The sequence below is a fragment of the Trichechus manatus genome, unplaced genomic scaffold, assembly GCF_000243295.1.
Source record: "Trichechus manatus latirostris isolate Lorelei unplaced genomic scaffold, TriManLat1.0 scaffold00005, whole genome shotgun sequence".
NCBI lineage: Eukaryota > Metazoa > Chordata > Mammalia > Sirenia > Trichechidae > Trichechus > Trichechus manatus.
Window position 1 is genome coordinate 4,243,448 of NW_004443941.1, and position 24,385 is coordinate 4,267,832.

The 24,385-nt window shown below is 38.0% G+C and overlaps 1 protein-coding gene across 1 annotated transcript in view; it reads left to right on the plus strand.

Moving 5' to 3' along the window:
- The window catches only part of FANCL (FA complementation group L), a 145,910-nt gene that overhangs the window by 87,809 nt on the left and 33,716 nt on the right, over nt 1–24,385 (plus strand). Inside the window, exons 4-6 of the mRNA XM_012556798.2 lie at nt 1,808–1,868; nt 7,643–7,699; nt 15,743–15,843. Of these exons, the coding sequence (XP_012412252.2) occupies nt 1,808–1,868; nt 7,643–7,699; nt 15,743–15,843 (219 nt within the window). The remainder of the gene's footprint in view (nt 1–1,807; nt 1,869–7,642; nt 7,700–15,742; nt 15,844–24,385) is intronic.

Sequence of the window (24,385 nt, forward strand, 5' to 3'; positions counted from 1 at the left end):
TGAAGCTGGAAGCTATGCCACTGGTATTTCAGATACCAGCAGGGTCACCCACGTGGACAGGTTTCAGTGGAGCTTTCGGACTAAGACAGACTAGAAAGAAAGACTGGTGATCTTCTTCCGAAAATTAGCCAGTGAAAACTTAAGGATCACAACAGAACACTGTCTGACTTGCCTGCTTTGGACGCATCAGCAGGAGGGATCCAGCGCTGGAGATACCATGTTTGGTGATGCCACAGACGTCATGTTTGATGAAATAGAGGGCCAGTGAGGGGGAGGGGGATGCCCAGCGAGATGGATTGGCACAATAGCTGCAAGGACGGACTCGAGCACGCCAGCGATGTTGAGCCAGGATCAGGCTCCGTTTTGTTTTGTTGGATGTAAGGTTGCCACGAGCCGGAGTTGACTCAATGACAGTTCTCTATCTGTTTGTCTGTCTGTCTAAGGAGGTTGGTTGACATTGCTGAGTGTTGCAGAGGGATCATGTTACATCTTGTTATGAATAGGTTTGGTGCAGTGACAGAAGCCAGGTTGTGCCCAGGTTTTGGTGTGAGTGGGTAGTGTGGAAATGGAAATAGTATACGTTCCTTTGAGGAGAAGGAATAGCCAGAGAAGGATGTGTGGTCAAGAACTCCAACCCAAACCCATTGCCGTTGAGTCAATTCTGACTCATAGTGACCCTGTAGGATAGAGTAGAACTGCCGCATAGAGTTTCCAAGGAGTAGCTGGTGGATTCGAACTGCTGACCTTTTTGGTGAGCAGCTGAGCTCTTAACCACTGTGCCACCAGGGCTCCAGGGTCAAGAAAGAGTTACAATAATGTTGTTTTTTTCAGATGAGAGATAACTGTAGCTTGTCAGTTAAGGAGAAAAAAATTAGCAGAAAAGGAGAGGATGAGGATACCAAAAGAAAGGCATAATCAGTGAATCAAAGTAACTGAGCTGGTGGCAAGGGATGGAAAGCATCCTTGGAGAGGGGGCTGCCTATGGGTGGTGCTCCTCCATGAAGGGGGGAGACAGGGATGGGCCTGGGGATGGCAGACCAAGAATGGAGAGAGAAGTGATGGCTTGAAAAGGCCACGTTGGGGAAAACTCAAAGAGGTTCCCACCACAAATGGTTAAGTGCTTGACTACTAGTTGAAAGGTTGGCAGTTTGAACCCACCCAGAGGCACCTCAAAGACAGGCCTGGTGATCTGCTTCCAAAAGGTCACAGCCTTGAAAACCCTATGGAGCAGTTCTACTCTGCACAGGTGAGGTCGTCAGGAGTCAGAATCGACTTGACGGCAACCAATGATAGCAATAGAAGAGTTACTTTAGCAATGCTGAGTGCACAGCAGAGGTGAGCGAGTCGATAGATGGAATTAACTTATCCTACCGACATTATTAAAAATATGTGTCCTTTTGGTTAAATTAACCTGGAATTTGAGGAAGATTACATTGCTATGTATGCTTTTTCATTTACCAATTCCTTATATTATAATCAAAACTGTTGGTTTTATTTAACCTCCCTTGGGAGAGCATCTGGTTCAATAGAGTATATATTTAATAATCTAGATATGTTAAAGTTAAAAAAAAGATGTTTTTTTTTGCATGTCATTTACTGATTGCAGTTATTTATATTTCAAAATAAAATTAGTACTGACAGTTCGAAGACAAGACTTGCAGCAGTATCAGTGGTAAAAATTTTATTAACTTGTCAGAATTATGTTTATGTCATTCTTTTGTATGTATGTGCATGTTACGTTGGCATACAGATAAGTTTTTTCCTTTTAATTCTGAACAGTGAACAATTTTTCCCTTTAAAATTTTAGATTACTGTGTAGTTGGCAGCTGAGAACAATCCTAAATGGATACCATCAAATAATACAACAGGTAAGTCCTTTAAAATGTTTATGTTTTAAGTGTGGATAAAAAAATCCTAAATTTACTTGATTCAGTTTGCAGGATATGGTGACAAACTAGTTTGATGTCACCATGCTGAGTTTCATAGTATCCATACATTGTATAAAATATTTTCTCTCTCGGAATTCTCAGCAGATCTCCAGGAAACATTTATGTTGAAGCTGATTGCCATTCCTGATACTTTACGTTCCGTTCACCCTTATCCATGTCCATCACTTCTTGAGTGATTTATCAGCTAAGTCTGAGTAGTGGTGGGAGGAAAAAATCCAATGGACCATTTAGGAGTTATAGGCTATCTGTGGCAAACATGGGTTTGTAGCTCCAGATTAGCAACAGCAAAAGGACTGGTGGAAATCACTTAGGATCGTGTATACTTGCATAATGAGAGTAGTTGTAGGACCAGCATAGGTGATATATAGACAGAGTTCATTTATTCTTAATGTTTAGGTTCCTCTATCTGAAAATTGTCTTTAAAGATTAGAGAATCTTAAAAAAAAAAATCACTGTTACTAAAACAATGGAAAATAATGAAATACCTCTTGTAGAAAATAAATGTTATTAGAACTGCATTTCTTTGGATGCTTTGGTCGTTTTGGTGTTTTTCCAGGTTTCTTATTTTTTCTCTGTCTTAGGTTCAGGTTATTGTCTCTGATAAGTGACAGTGACAGTCACTCTCACATAAGCATAACTGGACTGAAAAGAAATACAGGAGATAAACTATTGATTTGTAGAATGTATGCTGTCATTGCTGGCGGTATAATTAACAACAGTTTTTTAAGGGGATGGTTAAATTATTTCTCTCTGTCTTCTCCCTCTACCCCCCCACCCCATGACTGAGTATACTGTATACTAAATTTTAAGAAATGAATCTATTGAGATATTTAAATAGCCCGAACAAAACTTGTTAAGAAAGGGCTAAGTGTAAAGTAATATCTATAACTGTTTCTCTCTACCAATTTGCCAGGAGCTTCTTAGAAAAAGTCCTGTTTACCTGTGTATCTCCCCTTGGCCCCAACTGGTCAGGTACTCAGAACCTAGAATTAATGTCTTTTTTTTAACAGTTTCTACATGTGACATTGATTACATTCTTTGAGTTGTACAACCATTCTCACCCTCCTTTTCTGAGCTGATCCTCCCCCACTAACATAAAGTCACTGCCCCCTAAGGTTCCTGTCTAATCTTTCACACTGCTGTTGTCAATTTGATCCCATAGAGATAGTTCTTAAAAGAGCATACCTTTTCTACTAGTTAAGCTAAACTATTGTTTGGTTAAGAAAACTTCAGGGATATTTTTGGTTTGAGATTTAGAGATTATCTCGGGGCAATAATGTCAGGAGTTCATCCAACCTTCAGGGCTCCAGGAAGTCTGGTGTCCATGAGAATTGGAAATTCTGTTCTGCATTTTTACCCTTTGATCAGGATTATTCTATAGAATCTTTGATCAAAGTGTTCAGTAATGGTAGCCGGGCACCATCCAGTTCTTCTGGTCTCATGACGGAGGAGGCAGTTGTTCATGGAGGCAGTTAGCCACACATTCCATATCCTCCTCCTGTTCCTGATGTTCCTTCTTCCTCTGTTGCTCCCGGCGAATGGAGACCAACTGTTGTGCCTTGGATGGCCGCTTACAAGCTTTTAAGACCTAAGGCACTATGCATCAAACTAGGAGGTAGAACAGAAGCACTAAACATGTTATTGGGCCAATTAACTGGAGTGTCCCGTGGAACCATGACCCTAAACCTCCAAACCAAGAAACCAAATCCCATGAGGTGTTTGGTTGCACATAGGCAGCTTCAGCAGCTACTGTTTTTTTTTGATCGTTGTTGTAAATGTATCATGCAGCTTTTACCAATTTAACTTTTTACCAGTGTACAACTTATTGACAGCAATTTCAATAATTGTACAACCCTACCCTTAATCAATGTGATATTTCCTTACCAGTACCTCCTCCTTTTCCTCTCCCTCCCACCCCTAGTAAATAGTAATATTTGTCATGCAGTGTTTGTCCTTTCATGATTGACTTATTTCACTCATCATAATGTCTTCCAGCGTCATCCATATTGTAGCCTGTATCAGGACTTCATTTCTCTTACTGGCTGAGTAGTATTTCATTGTATGTATGTACCACATTTTCTTTATCCATTCGTCTGCTGGTGGGCATTTAGGTTGTTTCCACCTTTTGGCTACTGTGAATAGTGCTGTGATGAACATAGGCCTACAGGTCTCCTTTTGAGTCTCTGCTTTCAAATCTTTTGGGTATATACCTAGGAGTGGAATTACTGGGTCACATGGTAGTTCCATTTTTAGCTTTTTGAGGAACCTTCCCACTGTTTTCCACAACAGCTGTACCATTTTGCATTCCCACCAGCAATGGATAAGGGTTCCAATTTCTCCACATCCTCTCTAACATTTGTTATTTTCAGGTTTGTTTGTTTTTTTTAAATCTTAGCCGCCCTAGTGGGAGTGAAATGATAGTCTCATTGTGGTTTTGATTTGCATCTCTGATGACTAATGATGCTGAGCATTTTTTATGTGTTTGGTGACCGTTTGAGCATTCTCTTTGGTGAAATGCCTATTCAAGTCCTTTGCCCATTTTATGATTGGGTTATTTATCTTTCTGTTGTTAAGTTGTTGGAGTTTTATGTATATTTTGGTTATTAGATTCTTGTCAGATACATGGTTTCTGAAGATATTTTCCCAGTCGGTAGCTTGTTTTTTCATTTTTTTGGTAAAATCTTTTGACGAACAAGAGTTTTTAATTTTTATGAGGTCTTATTTATTTATTTTGCCTTTTGCTGTTGGTGCTTTTGTTGTTATATTAGATAATGCATTGTTAAAGAGGGCTGACAGTATTGCCCCTGCTTTTCCTCTAAGAGTTTTATGGTTTTAGTTTGCAAATTTAGGTCTTTAATCCATTTTGAATTTGTTTTTGTGTATGGTATGAGGCATGGATCTTGTTTCATTTTTCTGCATGTGGAAATTTTCAGCATCATTCATTGAAGAGACTCTTCTTTCCCTGTCAAATGGACTTAGCACTCTTGTCAAATATCCATTGACTGTAGATGTGTGGGTTTATTTCTGGACTTTCCATTCTATTTCATTGGTCTGTTTTGATTACTGTAGCTGTATACCTGTTGTGGTCGAGTCGATTCCAACTCATAGTGACCCTATATGACAAAGTAGAACTGCCTGATAGGGTTTCCAAGGAGTGGCTGGTGGATTTGAGCTGTATGAAAAAACAAAAAAACCCCAGCAAATCCATTGCTGTCGAGTCGATTTCAACTCATAGTGACCCAATAGGACAGAGAAGAACTGCCCCATAGGGTTTCCAAGGAGTGGCTGGTAGATTTGAGCTGTATGAAAAAACAAAAGACAAAACCAAATCCATTGCCACTGAGTCGATTTCAATTCATAGCAACCCAATAGGACAGAATAGAACTGCCCCACAGGGTTTCCAAGGAGCAGCTGGTGGATTTGAACTGCCGACCTTTCGTAGCTCTTAACCACTGTGTTTTAAAATCAGGTAGTGTGAGTCCTCCTACTTTGTTCTTCTCTTTCAACATTACTTTAGCTATTCAGGGTCTCTTGCCATTCCATATAAAGTTGAGGATTGGATTTCCCATTTCGGTAAGGAAGGCTGATGGAATTTTGATCGAGATTGCGTTGAATCTGTAGATTGCTTTGGGTAATATTGACATCTTAACAATATTAAGTCTTCTGATCCATGAACATGGAACTAGTTTGAGTCTTTGTTTTATTAGAAAGTCCAGGTGAATATTACTAGTCTTTCCTACTATCATTTTTAACTTTAGTAAATGTGGTCCAGGGTTGAGCATATTTTTTCTAGAATGGACCAGTTAGTAAATATTTCAGGCTTTGCGGGTCTGTAGTGCAAAAGCAGCTGTAGATAATGCGTACACCAGCGGGCATGGCTGTGTTCAAATAAAACTTTATTTACAAAACCAGAAGTTGGGCTAGATGGGTCCAATGGGCTGTTATTTGCTGGCCCATGATGCAGTCTATTACCTATCTTTATGAAACTCAGGAAAAACATTATATAGGATAAAGGAGAGTCAAAGATTTGTTCTGCAAACGCGTGTCCACTCAAAACTATGTTATGATGTTGTCTGAGTTATCTAGTGCTTCTGTAACAGAAATACCACAAATGGTGGCTTTAACAAATTTATTTTCTCACAGTTTAGGAGGCTAGAAATCCAAATTTAGGGTGCTGGCTCCAGGGGAAGGCATTCCTTCTCTGTCTGCTCTGGAGGAAGCTCCTTGCCTCTTCTGAGCTGCTGCTCCTGGGCGATCTTCATGTGGTTTGGTACCACTCTTCCCCCATCTGTGCTCTGCTCGCTTGTTTAATCTCTTTTATATCTGAAAAGAGATTGACTCCAGATATACCCTACACTAATCTTGCATCATCAACGTAACAAAGACAGCTCATTCCCAAATGGGATTATAACCACAGGCACAGAGGTTGGGATTTACAACACGTTTTTGAGGGACACAATTCAATCCATCACAGATGTGAATCTTCTATCTTCATGCATTGCTGAAATATCCTAGATTCTTATTTTTCTCATCTAAAAGAAAGCAAACAGATTCACATATTGACTTTGTTCAGAACCATGTGGTATTGGTACAATATATAACAAAAAGTAAGAAATGACACAGTGTTTTGATTTCAGGCTGAGAAATGATATAGAGTTCTATCTGAGAAAGAAGACAATGTAAAACTTAAGAATTTTCATTGCTTTCCTTTATTCTATGGTTATTTTATTTTAGAATGAAGAGTTTAAAGGAAATGGAACTACAATTCTTAAATATTCATTCTACTTTAGAAGTTATGTCCTTTTTGCCATTTTATTATAACAGTTTTTAGTTTATTGACAGATTGACTTCTTTTGAATTAATATGGATTAGTAATGAAAAGAGGGAGCCCTGGTGGCAGAACGGTTAAGCACTTGGCTGCTAACCGAAAGGTTAAAGGTTCAAACGCACCCAGTGGCTCCGTGGGAGAAAGACCTGGTGAGCTGCTCCAGTAAAGATTACAGCCTAGAAAACCCTATGGGGCAGTTCTACTCTGTCACATGGGGTCACTATGAGTCTAAATCTACTTGACAGCACCCAACAATAATGAAAGGTCAAAGGTAACAGTTATAGGTTGTCGTTAAGGTCAGGGAAGAATCAAAATAGACAGTATTGTTGATTAGTATTTGTTAATTCATTGTTCTACCCACATTTTTTAATTGTGTATATTTTTCTGATTTTTAAGTTTTATCATATTCCCACTCCCATAGCCTCCCTCCCTCCTTTCCTTCCTTCCCTCCCACTCCCTTCCTCCCCCTTCCCTGTCTCCCCCCACTCTTTCCTTTCTTCCTTCTTCCCTCCCTTCCTTCCTTCCTTCTTCCCTCCCTTCCTTCCTTTTCCAATGATGTTGTGGTTTGCTAGATTTGCCAAAGTTGGGAGTAAACAGTGTTGAAGGAAGAGAAGAGCGTGTGAAGTTTTAACTGACATTCTTACACAGTTCAGTATATCTCACCAAAATAGATTTGAAAGCTCCCACAATGAAATTGGAAAGAGTGCTGTGAACCATGACCAATACTTTAAACCTTATGCTTTTAAGACATAGTTACAACTAATAGTAAGTTTTTTCACATTCATGTGGACCTATGTCTTATTTCAATGTAAATGAAATATTCATTGAAGAAGTGAAATTAACTGGTGATGTTGTTTTGATCTAGAGAATGCAGCACTGTCCTGATCTAGTGAGCTTTATGATGGAGTTGAAGATGATTTTGGTAAGAAGTTTTTTTTTTTTCTGATACTGTTACTGTATTCTACAAGTGTTGATTGTTTCTGTAATTCCTTTGAAAACCAACGTGGTTTGAATTGACAACTTCTCAGCTCCCAGTCATTTAATGTTTTGTTTTCCTGTGTGCGTACATGCGGATGGTACTTCACTTGAACTGCATGAGGAACAGAACGGTGGGTAAGAACCAGTTTAATTGTATCACACTGGGTATGTTTGGCACTAATGGTGGGTGAAGAAGTTAAATTTATTCCTGGCCAGTCAAAGAATTTAACATCTAAAGAGAGATTAGGTGGTCACACTTAAAGATATAATATGTTGCATAAATAATTTTGTATATGGCTTTAGATTTTTGAAAAACTTACTAAGCTTCATTACATACGGTAGTTGATTATTCAGTTAATCAACTATACATAAAGTACTTAATTAGTTTATGCTATAGACAGTTTATCCTTTTAAAAAGGAAGCCTTTTTTTATTATGCAAGTTTTCAACGTAACAAAACATAACATAAACATAAAGAAGAACAAAGAGTATCGTGAATGCCCATTGGCCCCTGACCTAACTTCAGCATTTTGCCAGTCCTGTTTTCTCCCCCACTATTTTAGGGGAAGGAGCTGGTATTTTTAAAGGAAATCCTGGACATCGTACCCTTCCTCCTTAAATATGTCTGTATATGTCTCTAACACCTAAGTGCTTTTTTTCCCTTTCTGTTCTTAAATATACTATCATCACCCCAACAAAGTTAATGCTATTTCCTTATAGCTGCTTTGAATCAATATCTAAACAAGGTCTCCACATTATGTTTAGTTGATATGCATCTTAAATCTTAATTTGTAACAGCATCCCTTCTTCCTCGACCCCTTTTTCCCCCATGTCACCTACTGGCTGAATAAACAGATTACGTGTGTTATAGTATTTCCCACCTTCTGGATTTGGTTTATTGCATCTTTATGGTATCTTTTGACATGTTCTTCTACCTATGTTTTTCTTTATAAACAGCATCTCCTCTTCCTCTACCGTTTTCCCCCCATGTCACCTACTTGCTAAATAAATAGATTGTGTGTTTTACAGTACTGGTTTATTGCATCTTCATGGTATCTTTTAACATGTTCTTCTACCTACATTATTCTTTGTAATCTGGTAGACCTAGAGATCTCAACAGATTTGTGTCATTTGCTCTGATAAGAATACTTGGTGCTCTGTTCTTCCTATTGTATTACATCTAGAGGTATGTGATGTCTAATATTTCCTATTTCAGTAAAGTCAAAATTGATCAGTAGGTTTAGATCCATCTACTATAAAGTTCCCCATCAACCTATCACCTAATGGTTTTAGCATCTGTTTTATAGTGCTTCTATAACAGAAATACCACAGGTGAATGGCCTTAACAAAGAGAAATTTATTTTCTCGCAGTCTAGTAGGCTAGAAGTCCAAATTCAGGGCATCGGCTCCAGGGGAAGGCTTTCTGTCTCTGTTGACTCTGGAAGAAGGTCCTTCTCATCAGTCTTCCCCTGGACTAGGAGCTTCTCCATGTAGGAAACCTGGGTTCAAAGGACACGCTCTGCTCCTGGCCGTGCTTTCCCCCTGTCTGTCTACTTGCTTCTCTCTTTTATATCTCAAAAGAGATTGGCTCAAGACACAATCCAATCTTGTAGATTGAGTCCTGCCTTGTTAACATAACTGCTGCCTAACCCACCTCATTAACCTCATAGAGGTAGGATTTATAACACATAGGAAAATCACATCAGATGACTACATGGTGGACAATCACACAATACTGGGAATCATGGCCTAGTCAAATTGATACACATATTTTTGGGGGACACGATTCAATCCATGACAGCATCCAATGATGATCGTTACCTATATGCAGTATTTCATGAGGAGTTACAATACGGTGATTTAAACAATTCTCTCATCTCTTTTGCATTCCTTAGCTGAAAATCTTCTATAAAGAACTTTCCCTGTTCAGTTATTTGGTTAACTTGAGGTACAGTCACACTGGAGAGATGGGATAAACGCTTCTTTCCTCCTTTAAAAAAAAAAAAAAAAATCACTGTTTAGAATGATAAATTGGTACCTAGCAACTGCCAAAAGGGACTAATGACTTTTTTTTTTTTTTAGTGTCATTATGAACTCATATATTTTACATATTTTAATTAATTTCAATCCATTGCAGTCACTATGTTTTTTGATGCTTACGTTGTCCCATTTTTGGTCATTGTAAAGCTGCTTCACTTTGGCTTCTGAGTTGCCTGAGCACAATGTGAGCTTTTTGCTTTCTGGCACCAGCTGACCTGATCTTACCCACTCATCCTGCCCCAGAATGGTAATCAGGCATTTCTCCAGAGTCATGGCTTCTCTGTGACAATCCGGGAACCGGAGTGCTTGTTGCTACTGCTTTTAGACCTCTTCCCTGGATAAAGTTCAGGGAAAATGTTTTTTAGGGAGAAAATAATTAATCATGAGTTCATATTGATATTTACGATTCAAATTCAGCATTATAGGGGTTTTACTTCTTTGATTTTTATTCTTGTATCTATTTTCCTCTGAAATCTTGATTTCTAATGATGTTAACATAATTACTTATTTGCCTTTTCTACATTTATTATTTATTTACATCAAAATAACAATACCAGTACTGCTACTAACAACTGAAAACAGTTTGATATTTCTTTGTGGTTCTTTTTGAGACCTTCTTAATTCTTTCAAATAGCTACCATGTATCGAGAACTCGGTTGCTAGATTTTGTTCTGAGTTCTTTATTTAATCCTGAGTTAGAGTTTTGATGAAATGGTTGGAATCCAAATAAAGAATTTAAAATTAATGTCTAATTAATGAAGTATCGAATTATAAACACTAATTGGTGCAGTGGTTAAGTGCTCAGCTGCTAACAGAAAGGTCGATGATTCAAACCCACCAGCCACTCCACAGGAGAAGATATGGCAGTCTGCTTCCATAAAGATTACAGCCTTGAAAACCCCATGGGGTAGTTCTGACCTGTGCTATAGAGTCACTGTGAGTCGGAATCAACTCGACAGCTCACAACGACAACAATTAATAATGATCAACATTAATTATAAATTTTGTCAAAGATCATAATATAATAACCTTAAAAAAGTTGAGTCGAAGAGGTGAAGCATATTTTTGTTGACATCCCTGTGACATTGGAAAAAACTTTGGAAATTTTTTTTTATCTTTTTATTGGAATCAGTAAGTTGTTCTTACATGAGGACTAAGAGAGCTAAAGTAAAACTGTGTATATCATGTCCTATTAAACTCATTTTACTGAAACTAACTTTAGTTGTAAGTCACAGTTTTATTTGTCATTTAATTTTGAAGAAAAACATTGGTTTATAGCTAAAATAAAATATTGAGCTTGACCTCTCATACACGATATTCTGGCGCATTTGTTATTATGTTTCAGAGTAAAATTGAGATCCTTTATTTTAGCTTTGGTAATGAAAGTGTGAGCAGAGTTGGTGTTATGGATTGAATTATGTCCCCCGAAAATATGTGTTGTAATTCCTAACCTCTGTGCCTGTGGTTATAATCCCGTTTGGGAATGGGTTATCTTTGTTATGTTAATGCGGCCGGATTAGTACAGGGTGTGTCTTGAGTCAGTCTCTTCTGAGATATAAAAGAGATTAAACAAGTGAGCAGACAGAGAGAGATGGGGTAAGACAGATGCCGAGACACATGGAGATCTCCAAGGAACCAGGAGGTGGAAGCTGAAGAGACAAGGACTTTCCTCCAGAGCTGACAGAGAGAGAAAGCCTTTCCCTAGAGCAGGCACCCTGAATTCAGACTTCTAAACTGTGAGAAAATGTATTTATGTTTGTTAAAGCCATCGACTTGTGGTATTTTGGTTATAGCAGCACTAAAGAACTAAGACGTTGCTGATTTTATTGCTAAGTTAACATACTTTACTTAAAATTGGAAGAAGTATGAATTATTTGTTGGGTGTTGTTAGTAATAAACCAGAAACCAAACTTGTTGCCATCGAGTCAATTCCGACTGATAGCGCCCCTATAGGACAGAGTAGAACTGCCCCATAGGGTTTCCAAGAAGTGGCTGGTGGTTTCGAACTGCCGACCTTGTGGTTAGCAGCTGTAGCTCACCGTAGCTCTTAACCACGGTGCCACCAGGGCATAATCACCAACGAAGTTAATTAGGAATGATGTCCAGATGGAATCAGTAGTTATTGAATTTATTCAGGAGATTTCACAAACCTTCAAGAGAATTTACCACTCACAACTCGGTATATAGAAGTTCAGTAAATATTCAATAAATGAACAATTACCTATATTTTAAAAGAACCCTGTGAGTTCGATTTATTATATTTCAATTTTTTTCAGGCCTCAGGCCTGGAAACTAGGAAATGTGAAAGTCAGGACTTAAAACCAATCAGTAGAGCCAGTGTCTTCTCTGCTGTGCACGGCTGCCTTCTTTTATACTCGGTGAAGAATGCACTCCTTTCTCCTGTTATGGTTCTAGACTAGGACTAACTTGTCTAAGCCAGAGTAGAAGGAAGAATTCACGCGTGTCGTTAACTGTAGGATTAAAGAAAAAAAAATTTTATTATTATCCAGGTCTCTTTTTATCTTCAATATTTGTGGCTAGCAGTGATTATTGTTTCTGAATAAAAATAGGAATTTCAAAAGAAATTCTGAGTGACTTCTGTATGTACATGTACAGGAACTATATTGACTAAATTTTTTATGAATAACTACTGAAGGATAAATTTAATAGTACAAATTTATTTCTATGGACCATTGGGCTATTTTTAGATAATATCATATTTTCTAGAGGTTAAGAAAAGTGCAGGATATTCCTTGACTTTTAGGAGCTTACATTCTGTTAAACCCATATGGATGTTCTGGGCTTTACAAACTTGCTTTCACAGTGTTTTATCCTAGAGCAGTTTGTTGTTGTTAGGTGCCGTCGGGTCGCTTCCGACTCATAGAGACCCCGTGTACAACAGATCGAAACACTGCCCGGTCCTGCGCCATCCTCACAATCGTAGTTATGCTTGAGCCCATTGTTGCAGCCACTGTGTCAGTCCATCTCATTGAGGGTCTTCCTCTCTTTCGCTGACCCTCTGCTTTACCAAGCATGATGTCCTTCTCCAGGGACTGTCCAAAATACATGAGACAAGGTCTTGCCATCCTTACTTCTAAGGAGCATTCTGGCTGTACTCCTTCCAAGACAGATACGTTTGTTTTTCTGGCAGTCCATGGTATTCAATATTCTTTGCCAACACCATAATTCAAAGGCGTCAGTTCTTCTTCGATCTGCCTTATTCCTTGTTCAGCTTTTGCATGCATATGAGGTGATTGAAAACACCACGGCTAGGGTCAGGCACCTCTTAGTCCTTAAAGTGACGTCTTTGCTTTTTAACCCTTTAAAGAGGCCTTTTACAGGAGATTTGCCCAACACAATACGTCATTTGATTTCTTGACTGCTGCTTCCATGGGCATTGATTGTGGATCCAAGTAAAATGAAATCCTTTACACTTCAGTCTTTTCTCTGTTTATTGTGACATATGTCCCTATTCAGTTATGAGGATTTTTGTTTTCTTTATGTTGAGATGTAATCCATACTGAAGGCTGTGGTCTTTGATCTTCATCAGTAAGTTCTTCAAGTCCTCTTCACTTTCAGCAAGCAAGGCTGTGTCATCTGCATAATGCAGGTTGTTAATGAGCAGTTTAGAACTAGATTAATAGTTAATAGTCTTGATTTTGAAATGCTGTTTTGTAAAATCTGTTCTTTCCTTGTGTTACCTCAATTTAATAGTATCCTGTCCATTATAAAAGGAGCCCTGGTGGTCCATGGTTAAGAACTTGACTGCTAACCAAAAGGTCCGCAGTACGAGTCCACAAGCTGCTCCTTGGAAACCCTATTGGACAGTTTTACTCTGTCCTGTAGGGTCGCTATGTGTCAGAATCAACTCGATGGCAGCGGGTTTTGATTTTATCCCTTATAAAAACGTCAAACAAACAAAAAACTTTAAGGACTACTAATAGGTTAATGTTATACTTAAAAGTGTAAAAAAATTTAAACCTTTTATGAGAGTTATATTTGCCAGAAATGTGTATAATTTTTAGCCTTGTTCCCATCTGGTTTTGTTGTTTATTTGGCTGATTTCTCTCTTGAGTTTAGTCCTTTACTTTTTATACTACCTTTTAATAATCCAGACCATATGAGCATCGAAGTAATTTATGGATACACTTATTTTTATTTTCTAAAGAAGACATTTGTCTTTAAATAAAAGCCTGAACTCAAAGTACACTGCCTAGACTAACATATTTGTATGCCTTTAGACAGCACATTCTTACAAACTAAAATCCCTCGTTATTATAATAAATACCGTATTTTTAAGCAAATAACATGCACGTTCTATGTATGTTTACCTACTCTACCCCCCATCCCATGAGATATTTTCCTAAGCACATTATGCTAATTTTTTTTACATGTTGCTGTAAAAAATATTAGTATAGCTTGCTTATGAAAATACCTTGCTGGGGGGGAAGGGCTTGGTTGGCAAACAAACATAGAAGGCACGCGTTATTTGCGTAAAACTATAGTATTTACCTGCTAATTTCTTTCATTCCCTTATATTCTCTATTAACTTCCCGTTTGTTGATGTTGCTAGGTGTCTTCGAGTCGATTTCAGCTAACTGTGAACCCATGTGACAAAGTAGAACTGCCTCACAGGTTTTTCTGGGCTGTAATCTTTACGGGGGTAGACTGCCTGGTCTTTCCCCCACGTAGCCACTGGGTGAGTCTGAACCACCAACCTTCAGGTTAATAGCTGAGCACTTAACTGCTGTACCACCAAGGCCCTTAATCCTCCTAGCAATTTCAGAGTAATCGTTAGTTTTCAGCATCAGCAATTCTAGTGATGTTTGTATTGCATTTTAAAAAATGTAAATTTTGGTTTGAGTTGAAGGAACATAAACCATCTTAAAAAGGTCCTGGGTTGGCCCAGCAGGGAAGGGGCCGGGATCTAGCCAGATGAATGGCAGAATACTTGGACCTACATAAAGGAGGATTAAGGGCCTTGGTGGTACAGCAGTTAAGTGCTCAGCTATTAACCTGAAGGTGGGTGGTTCAGACTCACCCAGTGGCTACGTGGGGGAAAGACCAGGCAGTCTACCCCCGTAAAGATTACAGCCCAGAAAAACCTGTGAGGCAGTTCTACTTTGTCACATGGGTTCACAGTTAGCTGAAATCGACTCGAAGACACCTAGCAACATCAACAAACGGGAAGTTAATAGAGAATATAAGGGAATGAAAGAAATTAGCAGGTAAATACTATAGTTTTACGCAAATAACCCGTGCCTTCTATGTTTGTTTGCCAACCAAGCCCTTCCCCCCCAGCAAGGTATTTTCATAAGCAAGCTATACTAATATTTTTTACAGCAACATGTAAAAAAAATTAGCATAATGTGCTTAGGAAAATATCTCATGGGATGGGGGGTAGAGTAGGTAAACATACATAGAACGTGCATGTTATTTGCTTAAAAATACGGTATTTATTATAATAACGAGGGATTTTAGTTTGTAAGAATGTGCTGTCTAAAGGCATACAAATATGTTAGTCTAGGCAGTGTACTTCGAGTTCAGGCTTTTATTTAAAGACACATGTTCTCTATATCAAAACATCATCCCCATGGGGGTAGAAAGAGAGAGAGGCCTCTATTGAGAATGAAGGTTTTTAAATTTTTTAAATTTTTTTATTACCTCTTTTCGTTACTGGCAGGCATAAGAGTGTAGGAGAACACTACAATCTGCCGTTCTTTTCATGGTCTAATAAATGACGTTTTGGAGCACCTTCTGTGCGGTCCTTGTACTTTTTCATGTCTCTCTTTCCTGAGAAGGGGGATGAGCCAGCTAGACTTCCTGTAAGAATAATGGGCACTTCAGTTAGGCACAAAGAACATTATGGAATTGTAGTTTGTAATCAGGTGCTGTCAGTTCCTTGTCCCGCACTCCACAGCTGAGTCAGGTTTTTTTGTTTTCAACAGGAAGTTGCTTTAAAGAATAAACAGGAGCTGCATGCACCACCACCCCCTCCCCAGTTCTACTCGCGCCTTATTCACGAGCTGGGAACCCTCGGCTGGGACAAGTAAGTCTGTTTCAGAATATGTTTTAGAAATGCCTTTGTTTTCCACATTTCAATTTAATGTATGATCAGTTTTAGCAATTTATTGTCTACCTGGTTTTGGTCAAAGGTGTTACAGTGTCATTAGACTATCTGATCTTTATTGTGGCTATGAATTAGGGAGAGGGTATCACAAAAAAGGTAACCTAAAACGTAAAATGCTAAATATTATTTGGAAAAAAATAACATTTTTATATACATAGTAAAATGTTAACATAAATAGATATTTTTTTTGAAAGTGTAACATTATTCTAAATGTTACTAAATTATTGGTGTTTAAAAAGTGATGTCTAGAAACTTACTGAAAATGATGGAAACAATTGATGTATTTTTGGAACATATATATGTGTGTATACATATACACACGAATATATATATATGGTCATTATATTTGTATATGGTTATTCTTTTTTGGTTAATATGCATTCTGCCTGTCTGTATTGAAATATACTTTAAATGGTTTTATAACTTGTGTAGCAGACTCAGCAACTAACAGTTCTTCCTTTTCATAAATGTGGCTGTTTTCTTCTTGGTTCTTTGCTTTTCTTCCCTCATAGAGATTACCATTCTTAGCCATTCACCTACCACGATCATGTACTTCTGAATTACAGGTATTTTATATTTCTATCAAGTTCCGTAACAACATTTAACTACAACAGATTGACGTCTTTACCTCAAGCAAACATACAAAACTTTCTTACCCATCACTCCCGCTTCTTTCAAAAACAGACCAACCACCCTCTACCTGAGTTCTTCTTTTGTAATGACTAAGCTTCGGTTCCAGGCTTTTCTCTGGTTATGTGGGCTGCAATACACCTTGAGTGTTTTCATTTGTTAATTTCTAGTCAATTGTCATGCTTCTCTTACATTACTGTGTTGGAAAATTCTCTGTTTTATAAGATAGTCCATTTGATTTTTTAATAACTCTTTTTTTGACAGACCACGTGACTCACTTGGTTGTATTTCCAGTCATGAGTTACTCATTTCCATGTGGTGCCCAGAACTAAGAGAAGTATAGTCATTCCCCAGTTAACAAAAGTATTCTAAGTTTGTACGTTTGATACTTGAAAATGAAAGTACATTCCTCTTAAGTGGAAATCCTAACCCATAAATAACAATTTTGAAACTGAAATTCAGCTTTTAGGGTCTCTTAAAAACTGATATGAGAAGCAGAAATGATTGTATGTATCATGAAGAAAGAGGAACAAAAAAGAGAGCCCCTCCCACTAACTCGGAAACCCTGGTAGCTTAGTGATTAAGAGCTACAGCTGCTAAGCAAAAGGTCGACAGTTCAAATCCACCAGCCACTCCTGGGAAACCCTATGGGGCAGTTCTACTCTGTCCTGTAAGGTCGCTATGAGTCGGAATCAACTTGATGGCAGTGGGTTTGTTTTTTTGGTTTTCTTAGTCACTCATTTCCTTGGGCAACAGGTTAATCGTAGGCAAACTTGTGAAATAAAAAATGTTAAACTGTTTTACCTATTTCTAGTTCCCTCCCAGTGACTCTGTAAACTTCAAAGTCCCATTGATCACACTTTACCAGCCACTGACCTCTTCTCCCCTCGCTGCTGCTTCAGGGTAATCCGTCCCATCGGGACCTCGGGTTCTTCCCCTTAGCTTGTTAGTTTTTTTGGTCTTGTTTTCTAAATAAAGTGTAGAACTTTGTGTTCAGTGCTTTTGAATTATCCTGATTGCTTTGAATTCAAATGTATTACATTCGTCTTTTACTTTTACTTTAAAAATAATTATAATTAATAAAAAAGTTAAAAGGTAACACGTGCCCATAGCTAAAGAATTAAAACAGTACAAATGGTATAAAACAAAATATAACTCCAGCTTCACCCTGAACTCCAGACTTCCCGGTTTCCTTCCAGAGACATGCTTAATGTTTTGTGTTTTCCAGAGATCTTTTACTCATACACCAGCAGATAGTTACATGTAATTTAAAAAATTTCTAACTTTTTGCTATTGCTCTGTGAAAGGTAGTTGATTTTTTTTGCATGAATTTTTTAAAAAACTTTTGATGCATACAAAAAAGTACACAAAATCTTAAGTGTTCAGCTCTCTGAATTTTTGTAGTGTGAGCACAGTTATGAAATGAGCATCTAAATCAAGAAATAAAACCATTAGAACCTCAGACGTTTTCTTGTGCCCTTCTTATTAATACTGTACCCCAAAAGGAACGATTATCCTGACTTCTAACACCATAGAATAGTTTTGCCTATTTTTTGAAAGTCATATAAGTGGATTCATATAGTATGTACAATTTGTATCTGGCCTTCCTTTCCTTAACTTCTGTTTGTGAGATTTATCCACGTTGTTGCAATTTTTCAGCCAGTTTTATTGTCATGCAGTATTCCATTGTAGCCAAGTTTATCCGTTCTACTATTGATGAATATTTGGATTGATTCCAGTTTTTGGCTGTTGTGAATACTGGTGCAGTGACTGTTTGGTACCATTTCTCTTGGTTATATAACTAGAGTAGAGTTCCTAGGTCATAGATTATGCATATGTTCAGTTTTCAAAGATACTGCGAAGCCATTTTCCAAAGTGGTTGAACCAATTTAAACTCCCACTATCACTTCATAAGAATTCCAGTTGCTTCACATTGAGGTTAGCCTTTGATATTGAAGGTTTATAGTAATCTTTTGCAAGGTTGTTGAAATCTTTGATGCATGATGGTGAGGACTAACTGATGTTTACCCATAAGGTTTTAGGCTTTATTTGGTAAGGCATCATTAAAACCTGTTGCCCTCAAGTTGATTCCAAATCATAGCGACCCTATACGACAGGGTAAAACTGCCCCATAGGGTTTCCAAGGGGCAGCTGGTGGATTAGAACTGCCGACCTTTTGGTTAGCAACCAAGCTCTTAACCACTGCACCTCCGGAGCTCTGAGGCATCATTACTGAGTAGGATTTGGGATGGCTGGGAGCTTTTTAGTAAAATTAAGTGTAACAGTTGAGGGGAGAGGCAGGGAAGACAAGTGATGAACAGATGCACGTGTAGCAATTCAGGCTGAGATTGTAAAGACTTGTCTTGAGGGGATTGATGTCATGGACCTAGTCATTGTTTGGACATAGGTTGGTGGAAGAGAGAAGAATAATTCTGATTTGTTTTTGGATGCTTAAATGTTAAGATCTTAGTGTTTGGGGGATACTTCGGAATGTAGGAAAGGGAACTGGTTTGGTAAGGCGAGAAGAAGGGTTCTTCTTGCTTTAACTTTTTTATATTGGTATGGAGAGTTTGAGGCAACTTTTGTAAGTGGATCTGACGTGGTTGGGAGAACTCCACTAATGAAAATCAGTTGAGGTATTGAAAATGCAAATGTGAGATTTTTGAATCATTAATTTTTCATCAAACTAGTGTTTATTGAGTACCTATAATGTGAGGTAGTAGGGGTACAGTGATAGGCAAGACTTATGGTTCCTCATAGAACTTAACTTCTAGTGGAAGAGTTAGAATTTAAGTAGCTCATCACAGTCATACTGAATTAGAACTGTGATAAGTACCATAGAATATAATTATAGGATTCCTTGAGAGCCATTAGCAACAAAGTTATAGTAGAAATAGTGCAAGTATATCAAACATTTAATGGAATAAGTGTTTTAAGAGGTAAGTAGATGGTATTGAGTTGGTCTTTGCTTTGTACCCATTGTTGACATGAGAGTAAAAGGAACAGATTTTTAACTTGGATAGTAGATGAAATTCAAAAGTAAAGGTACAAACACTTCTCCTGTATCACTCCTAAAACCCAAACCTGCTGCCATAGAGTTGATTCTGATTCATAGTGACCCTATGGGACAGAGTAGAACTGTCCCATAGGGTTTCCAAGGCTGTAAATCTTTATGGAAGCAGACTGCTACATCTTCCTCCCATGGAGCAGCTGGTGGGTTTGAACCACCGACCTTGGTGCGCAGCTGAGCGCTTAACCAGTGCACCACCAGCACACCTTCCATGTCACTCATCACATTATAATTGTCTGTCTCCACCTTAGACGAAGATCTTTACATACAGTGACTGCCACTTTGAACTGTCTGTTATGTGCCAGATGTGACTGTGCTAGCTACTTTATATAGTTCTGGTTTAATCCTCATAATAAATTTCATGATATATATTTTTATTCCCAACTTCAGATATAAAACCAGTATATAGACAAGGCTGGCTACATAGCACTATTCAGCATTCTGCATGAGTGATAAAAAACCCAAACTCGTTGCCATCAAGTCAATTCTGACTCATAGCGTCCCTGTAGGACAGAGTAGAACTGCCCCGTAGGGTTTCCAAGGAGCAACTGGTGGATTCGAACTGCGAACCTTTTGGTTAGCAGCTGAGCTCTTAACCACTGCACCACCAGGGCTCCCTGTGACTGATACTCCCTGGCATTTTGTTAGGGGGTAGCTCTGATGTGGAGCCTTCAATAAAGTTCCCTCAAGAACCTGGAGCTAGTTACACACTGAGCGTGAAACTAATTTAAAAAAAAACCCACCTCACCATAGATAAAGTTGGCCATTGACAGAATCAGCCCACCCTCAGAGATGGTTTTGAAGTCTGTTGTTTATGTTTGTGAGAGGTCACGGTTTAATTGCAGCGACCAGGATAGATGATTGATTGAAACTATAGCTGCTGCTACCTAATCGTTTGTTCTGTAGTCTTTACAAATAAAGAGTGTGGTGGCAGAAGAGAAGTTGTCTGCATGGATTGTATTAAAGGAGGAACCAAAGTAAGATTTTGTCAGTATTTATTCAGCACTGTCTGGTGGAGTTAAGACCATCCTTCTCAGTTTCATTCCTGTGAATTAATTCATAAATCAGGTCTGGTTCCTGATTCACCGATCAAATTGGGTTTCTGGACCCAGAGAGCTAAAGCCAAGACCTGAACTGCGCTGTTCCCATATCAGAATTGCTACCTTTTGAGGCCCTGCCCAAGCAGCTGGCTGGCTTCTGAATTTACAATATCTTTTAAAATGATACACACGATGATTTGCATAACAAATTGATTTAAATGGATTTTCAGAATCTTGATGAATCTCGATACCATGTCAGTATGTCTGTGTTTCCTTCTACTCTCAATGATAATCTTGCAGATTTACCAAGGCAATAGTAAAGTCTGATAATAATAATATTTCTTCAAGGTAATGCAGACCTTGCTGTGGTTTTAATTATGTACTTGACATTTCTAGGCAACTCTAAGATCAGGCATTATATACAAAATTGGGTTAGAAAGAAGAAGAAATGTTTAAAATATGATTGAAATCTTTCTTTTCTTTTTCCCCTGGATCCACATCCCTTTTTTATAGAAGTGACAATGAGAATTAGTAGCTGACCTTAAGTTTGGTTGCTACTGTAGTAGTTTCTGTACTTGTTTAAGCTCCATGAAAATGGAAAGTTCTCCAAAAGGTAAGATGACGGTGATGTGACAGTTCTGGGCTGTTTTGGATGTTATACTGGTTCACAAAAGTAAGTGCAGCCAAAAGGGGTCTTGATAGGTTTCTGTTAGTTCTGCTTGTGTTGTTCTGCACAGTGGCCCATTACATCAGTAAGAGTGAAGCAGAGTTGTTGGAGTTTAACAGGATTTCCTCTTGGTATTAAGAATGTCTTAGAGTAGAAAGCCCCAAATACTTTTGCTTTATAGGTAGGCGGATCATACATCCCATTTTACCTAGAACAGTCCTAATTTATGCCTTTTATCCTGGCCCCTTGCAGTCGCAAAAGTGTCCCGGTTTAGATGAAATGCAGGTTCGCCTTAATTATAGAATAACTAGTGTTTATTATAATGATCGCACGTCCCTAGATGATTCAGAGATGAACTGGTTCTAACGGGTCTTGATCCGATGCTTTCGTCCTTTCAGACAGTCCGTTGTTTGTCGTTTAGAGTGAGTACAGTTCCACTTTGTGGCCTTGCAGGTTTGTCTTTGGGAAGAGTTAACTCTTCCTACATCTGATGTGCTGCTGAAAGATTGTCAACATGAATATGAAGTTAGATTTTTAGTTACGTCCATTATCTTGATAAAATGCTGGATGATTAACTGGTGATCTTTTTTAGAATAAATAATGAATTTCAAAGAAATATATCATGGGAAACAGAGATACTTGTTTATGCTAAATGAATTCCAATAACGAGACCAAAGCTTTAATTCTGGCTTATCAGCCATGTGACCCTGGGCAAGTGATTTAACATCTCTGAACCACATTTTCTTCATTTTTCAAATGAAGGTAATAGTGCCTGTCATGGATTGAATTTTGTATCCCAAAAATATGTGTCAGCTTGGCTAGGCCATGATTCCCAGTAGTGTATGGTTGTCCTCCATTTTTTGATTTGGTGCAATTTTCCTGTGTGTTGTAAATCCTAATCTCTGCCTGTGGTTAATGAGACAAAATTAGTTTGTGTTAGAGGATTAGGGTCACACCCAGGTCACACTCCTGGTCTGATGTAACGGGAGTTGCCCTGGGATGTGGCCTACATCACCTTTTGTTGTATAAGAGATGAAAGGAGAGGCAAGTAAGCAGAGAGAGGGAGACCTCATACCACCAAGACAGAAGTACCAGGAGCAGAGCGTGTCCTTTGGAACCGGGGTCCCTGTGCTGAGAAGGTCCTAGACCAGGGGAAGGTTTATGACAAGGACCTTCCCCCAGAGCCAGTAGAGAGAGGAAGCCTTCCTTGGGAGCTAGCACCCTGAATTTGGACTTCTGGTCTCCTAGACTGTGAGCGAATAAATTGCCATTTGTTAAAGGCATGCACTTGTGATATTTCTTTTATAGCAGCACTAGAGAACTAAGACAATGCCTAATAAAAAGGATTAAAAAGAAACGTGTTAAGTGACTAGCACAGTTCCTTGCCCAAAGTAGGCGTAAGGTTGTTGAGCTACTAGTTCACCCAACAATGACAGACTATATCTGAATTTTATAACACTTAGTTAATTAGTGCTATGATCTAATTATAACAAGTAATCATAATTTTTGTTGTATTACATATGAGCATAGAAATTAACAAGTACAATTTTTTAGTCTAAGTTACCTTTATAAATTGGGTGATTTTTCTTCATATGTTAACCTAAATCACTGAGTCACTACACATTATCTGGTAATGAAAATGTTATTTTTTTCTGAATTGATAATGTCTCTATTATTGATTTGAACAGAATTTGCATTCAGCTGTTTAAATGTTATACGTGAATCGAAAAACATGAACCAGTCTGATAACAGCTTTCCTGTGTTCATATATACATAGCACATTGACACATACATAGTAATATAAAACATTCGTGTTTCTTATATAAAAGCTCATTTGAGTGGGAAGCTAAAACGTACATGAAAAGGAGTAATGTGGGAGTTTAGAAAAAGGCAGAGTCCTTTTGGGCTACAAATTGTTAAGCAGGTCTCTTAGAGGAGGTGGCATCGTGATAAGCTTTGGAAGGATGTAAAGCCTTAGGAAGGAGAGAACGGTGGAGGCATGACTTGAGTGATGGAAATGTGAATTCATTTTGGATTTTGAAATAGATCAGTTGCTCGCATAAGGGGATTAAAATGTTCGAGCTAGACTGTGAAGAGTGCTGACTAATAGACTAAGAATTCTTTTTATGCAGGTGATGGTGACTTATTGAATATTTTTGAGCAAAAAAAAAAAACCCAACACCAAACCCGTTGCTGTCGAGTTGATTCCGACTCGTAGCCGCCCTGTAGGACAGAGTAGAACTGACTCATGGCATTTCCAACTAGCAGCTGGTGGATTCGAACTGCTGACGTTTTCATTAGCAGCCCGAGCTCTTAACCATTCCGCCACCAGTTAAAGGTATTTGGGAAGATTAATCTAGACACAGAGGACAGGACAGATGGATGTAAAGAAGCAACAGGATGTAAATACCCATCAGGGAGGTGGCATTTAGTAATCTAGGTATGAAGTAGAAAACGGAAACTTCGATGTTTTATTAAAAAATGAAACTCGTTAGTCTGCCTTTTGATGTTGTTGTGATGTAAATATATCTAGATAGGGAAAAGAAAAACTAAATATCTGTTGGTCAAAATAAGTGCAGCCTTCCAAGAGAAATAAAGTGTGTGCCTTTTGTTTCTCTGTACTGATAATATTCAGCTAGTAACAGCAGTACAACAACAGAAAGCTTAAGGATTAACACTCTTTTCAGATGTTTAAAAAACTTCACTCTCACATTTAGTGCCATTGTTTTATTACAAGCTGACTTATAAACAAATGCAGCAAATGATAAATACAGAACAAAATGGAGTGCCAAAAGTATGATATTTTATTGCTTTAGATTTTATATTTATGTTTTATATTTTCTTAGTCAAGTTTTGAATATGCCTAGATAAACAATAAATACCTAAACTCTTTCTAAATATAAATTTTATATGTGATTTTGTGGGTATTTTGCTAGCATCTTAACATAATAATGTTTCAAAAATTTGAGTTTTGCGGTAATGGGAAGTTTGTAAATTTATGACTTAAATGGATTATTTGTTTTATTTAAATGAATAAAAATTATTCATTCCATA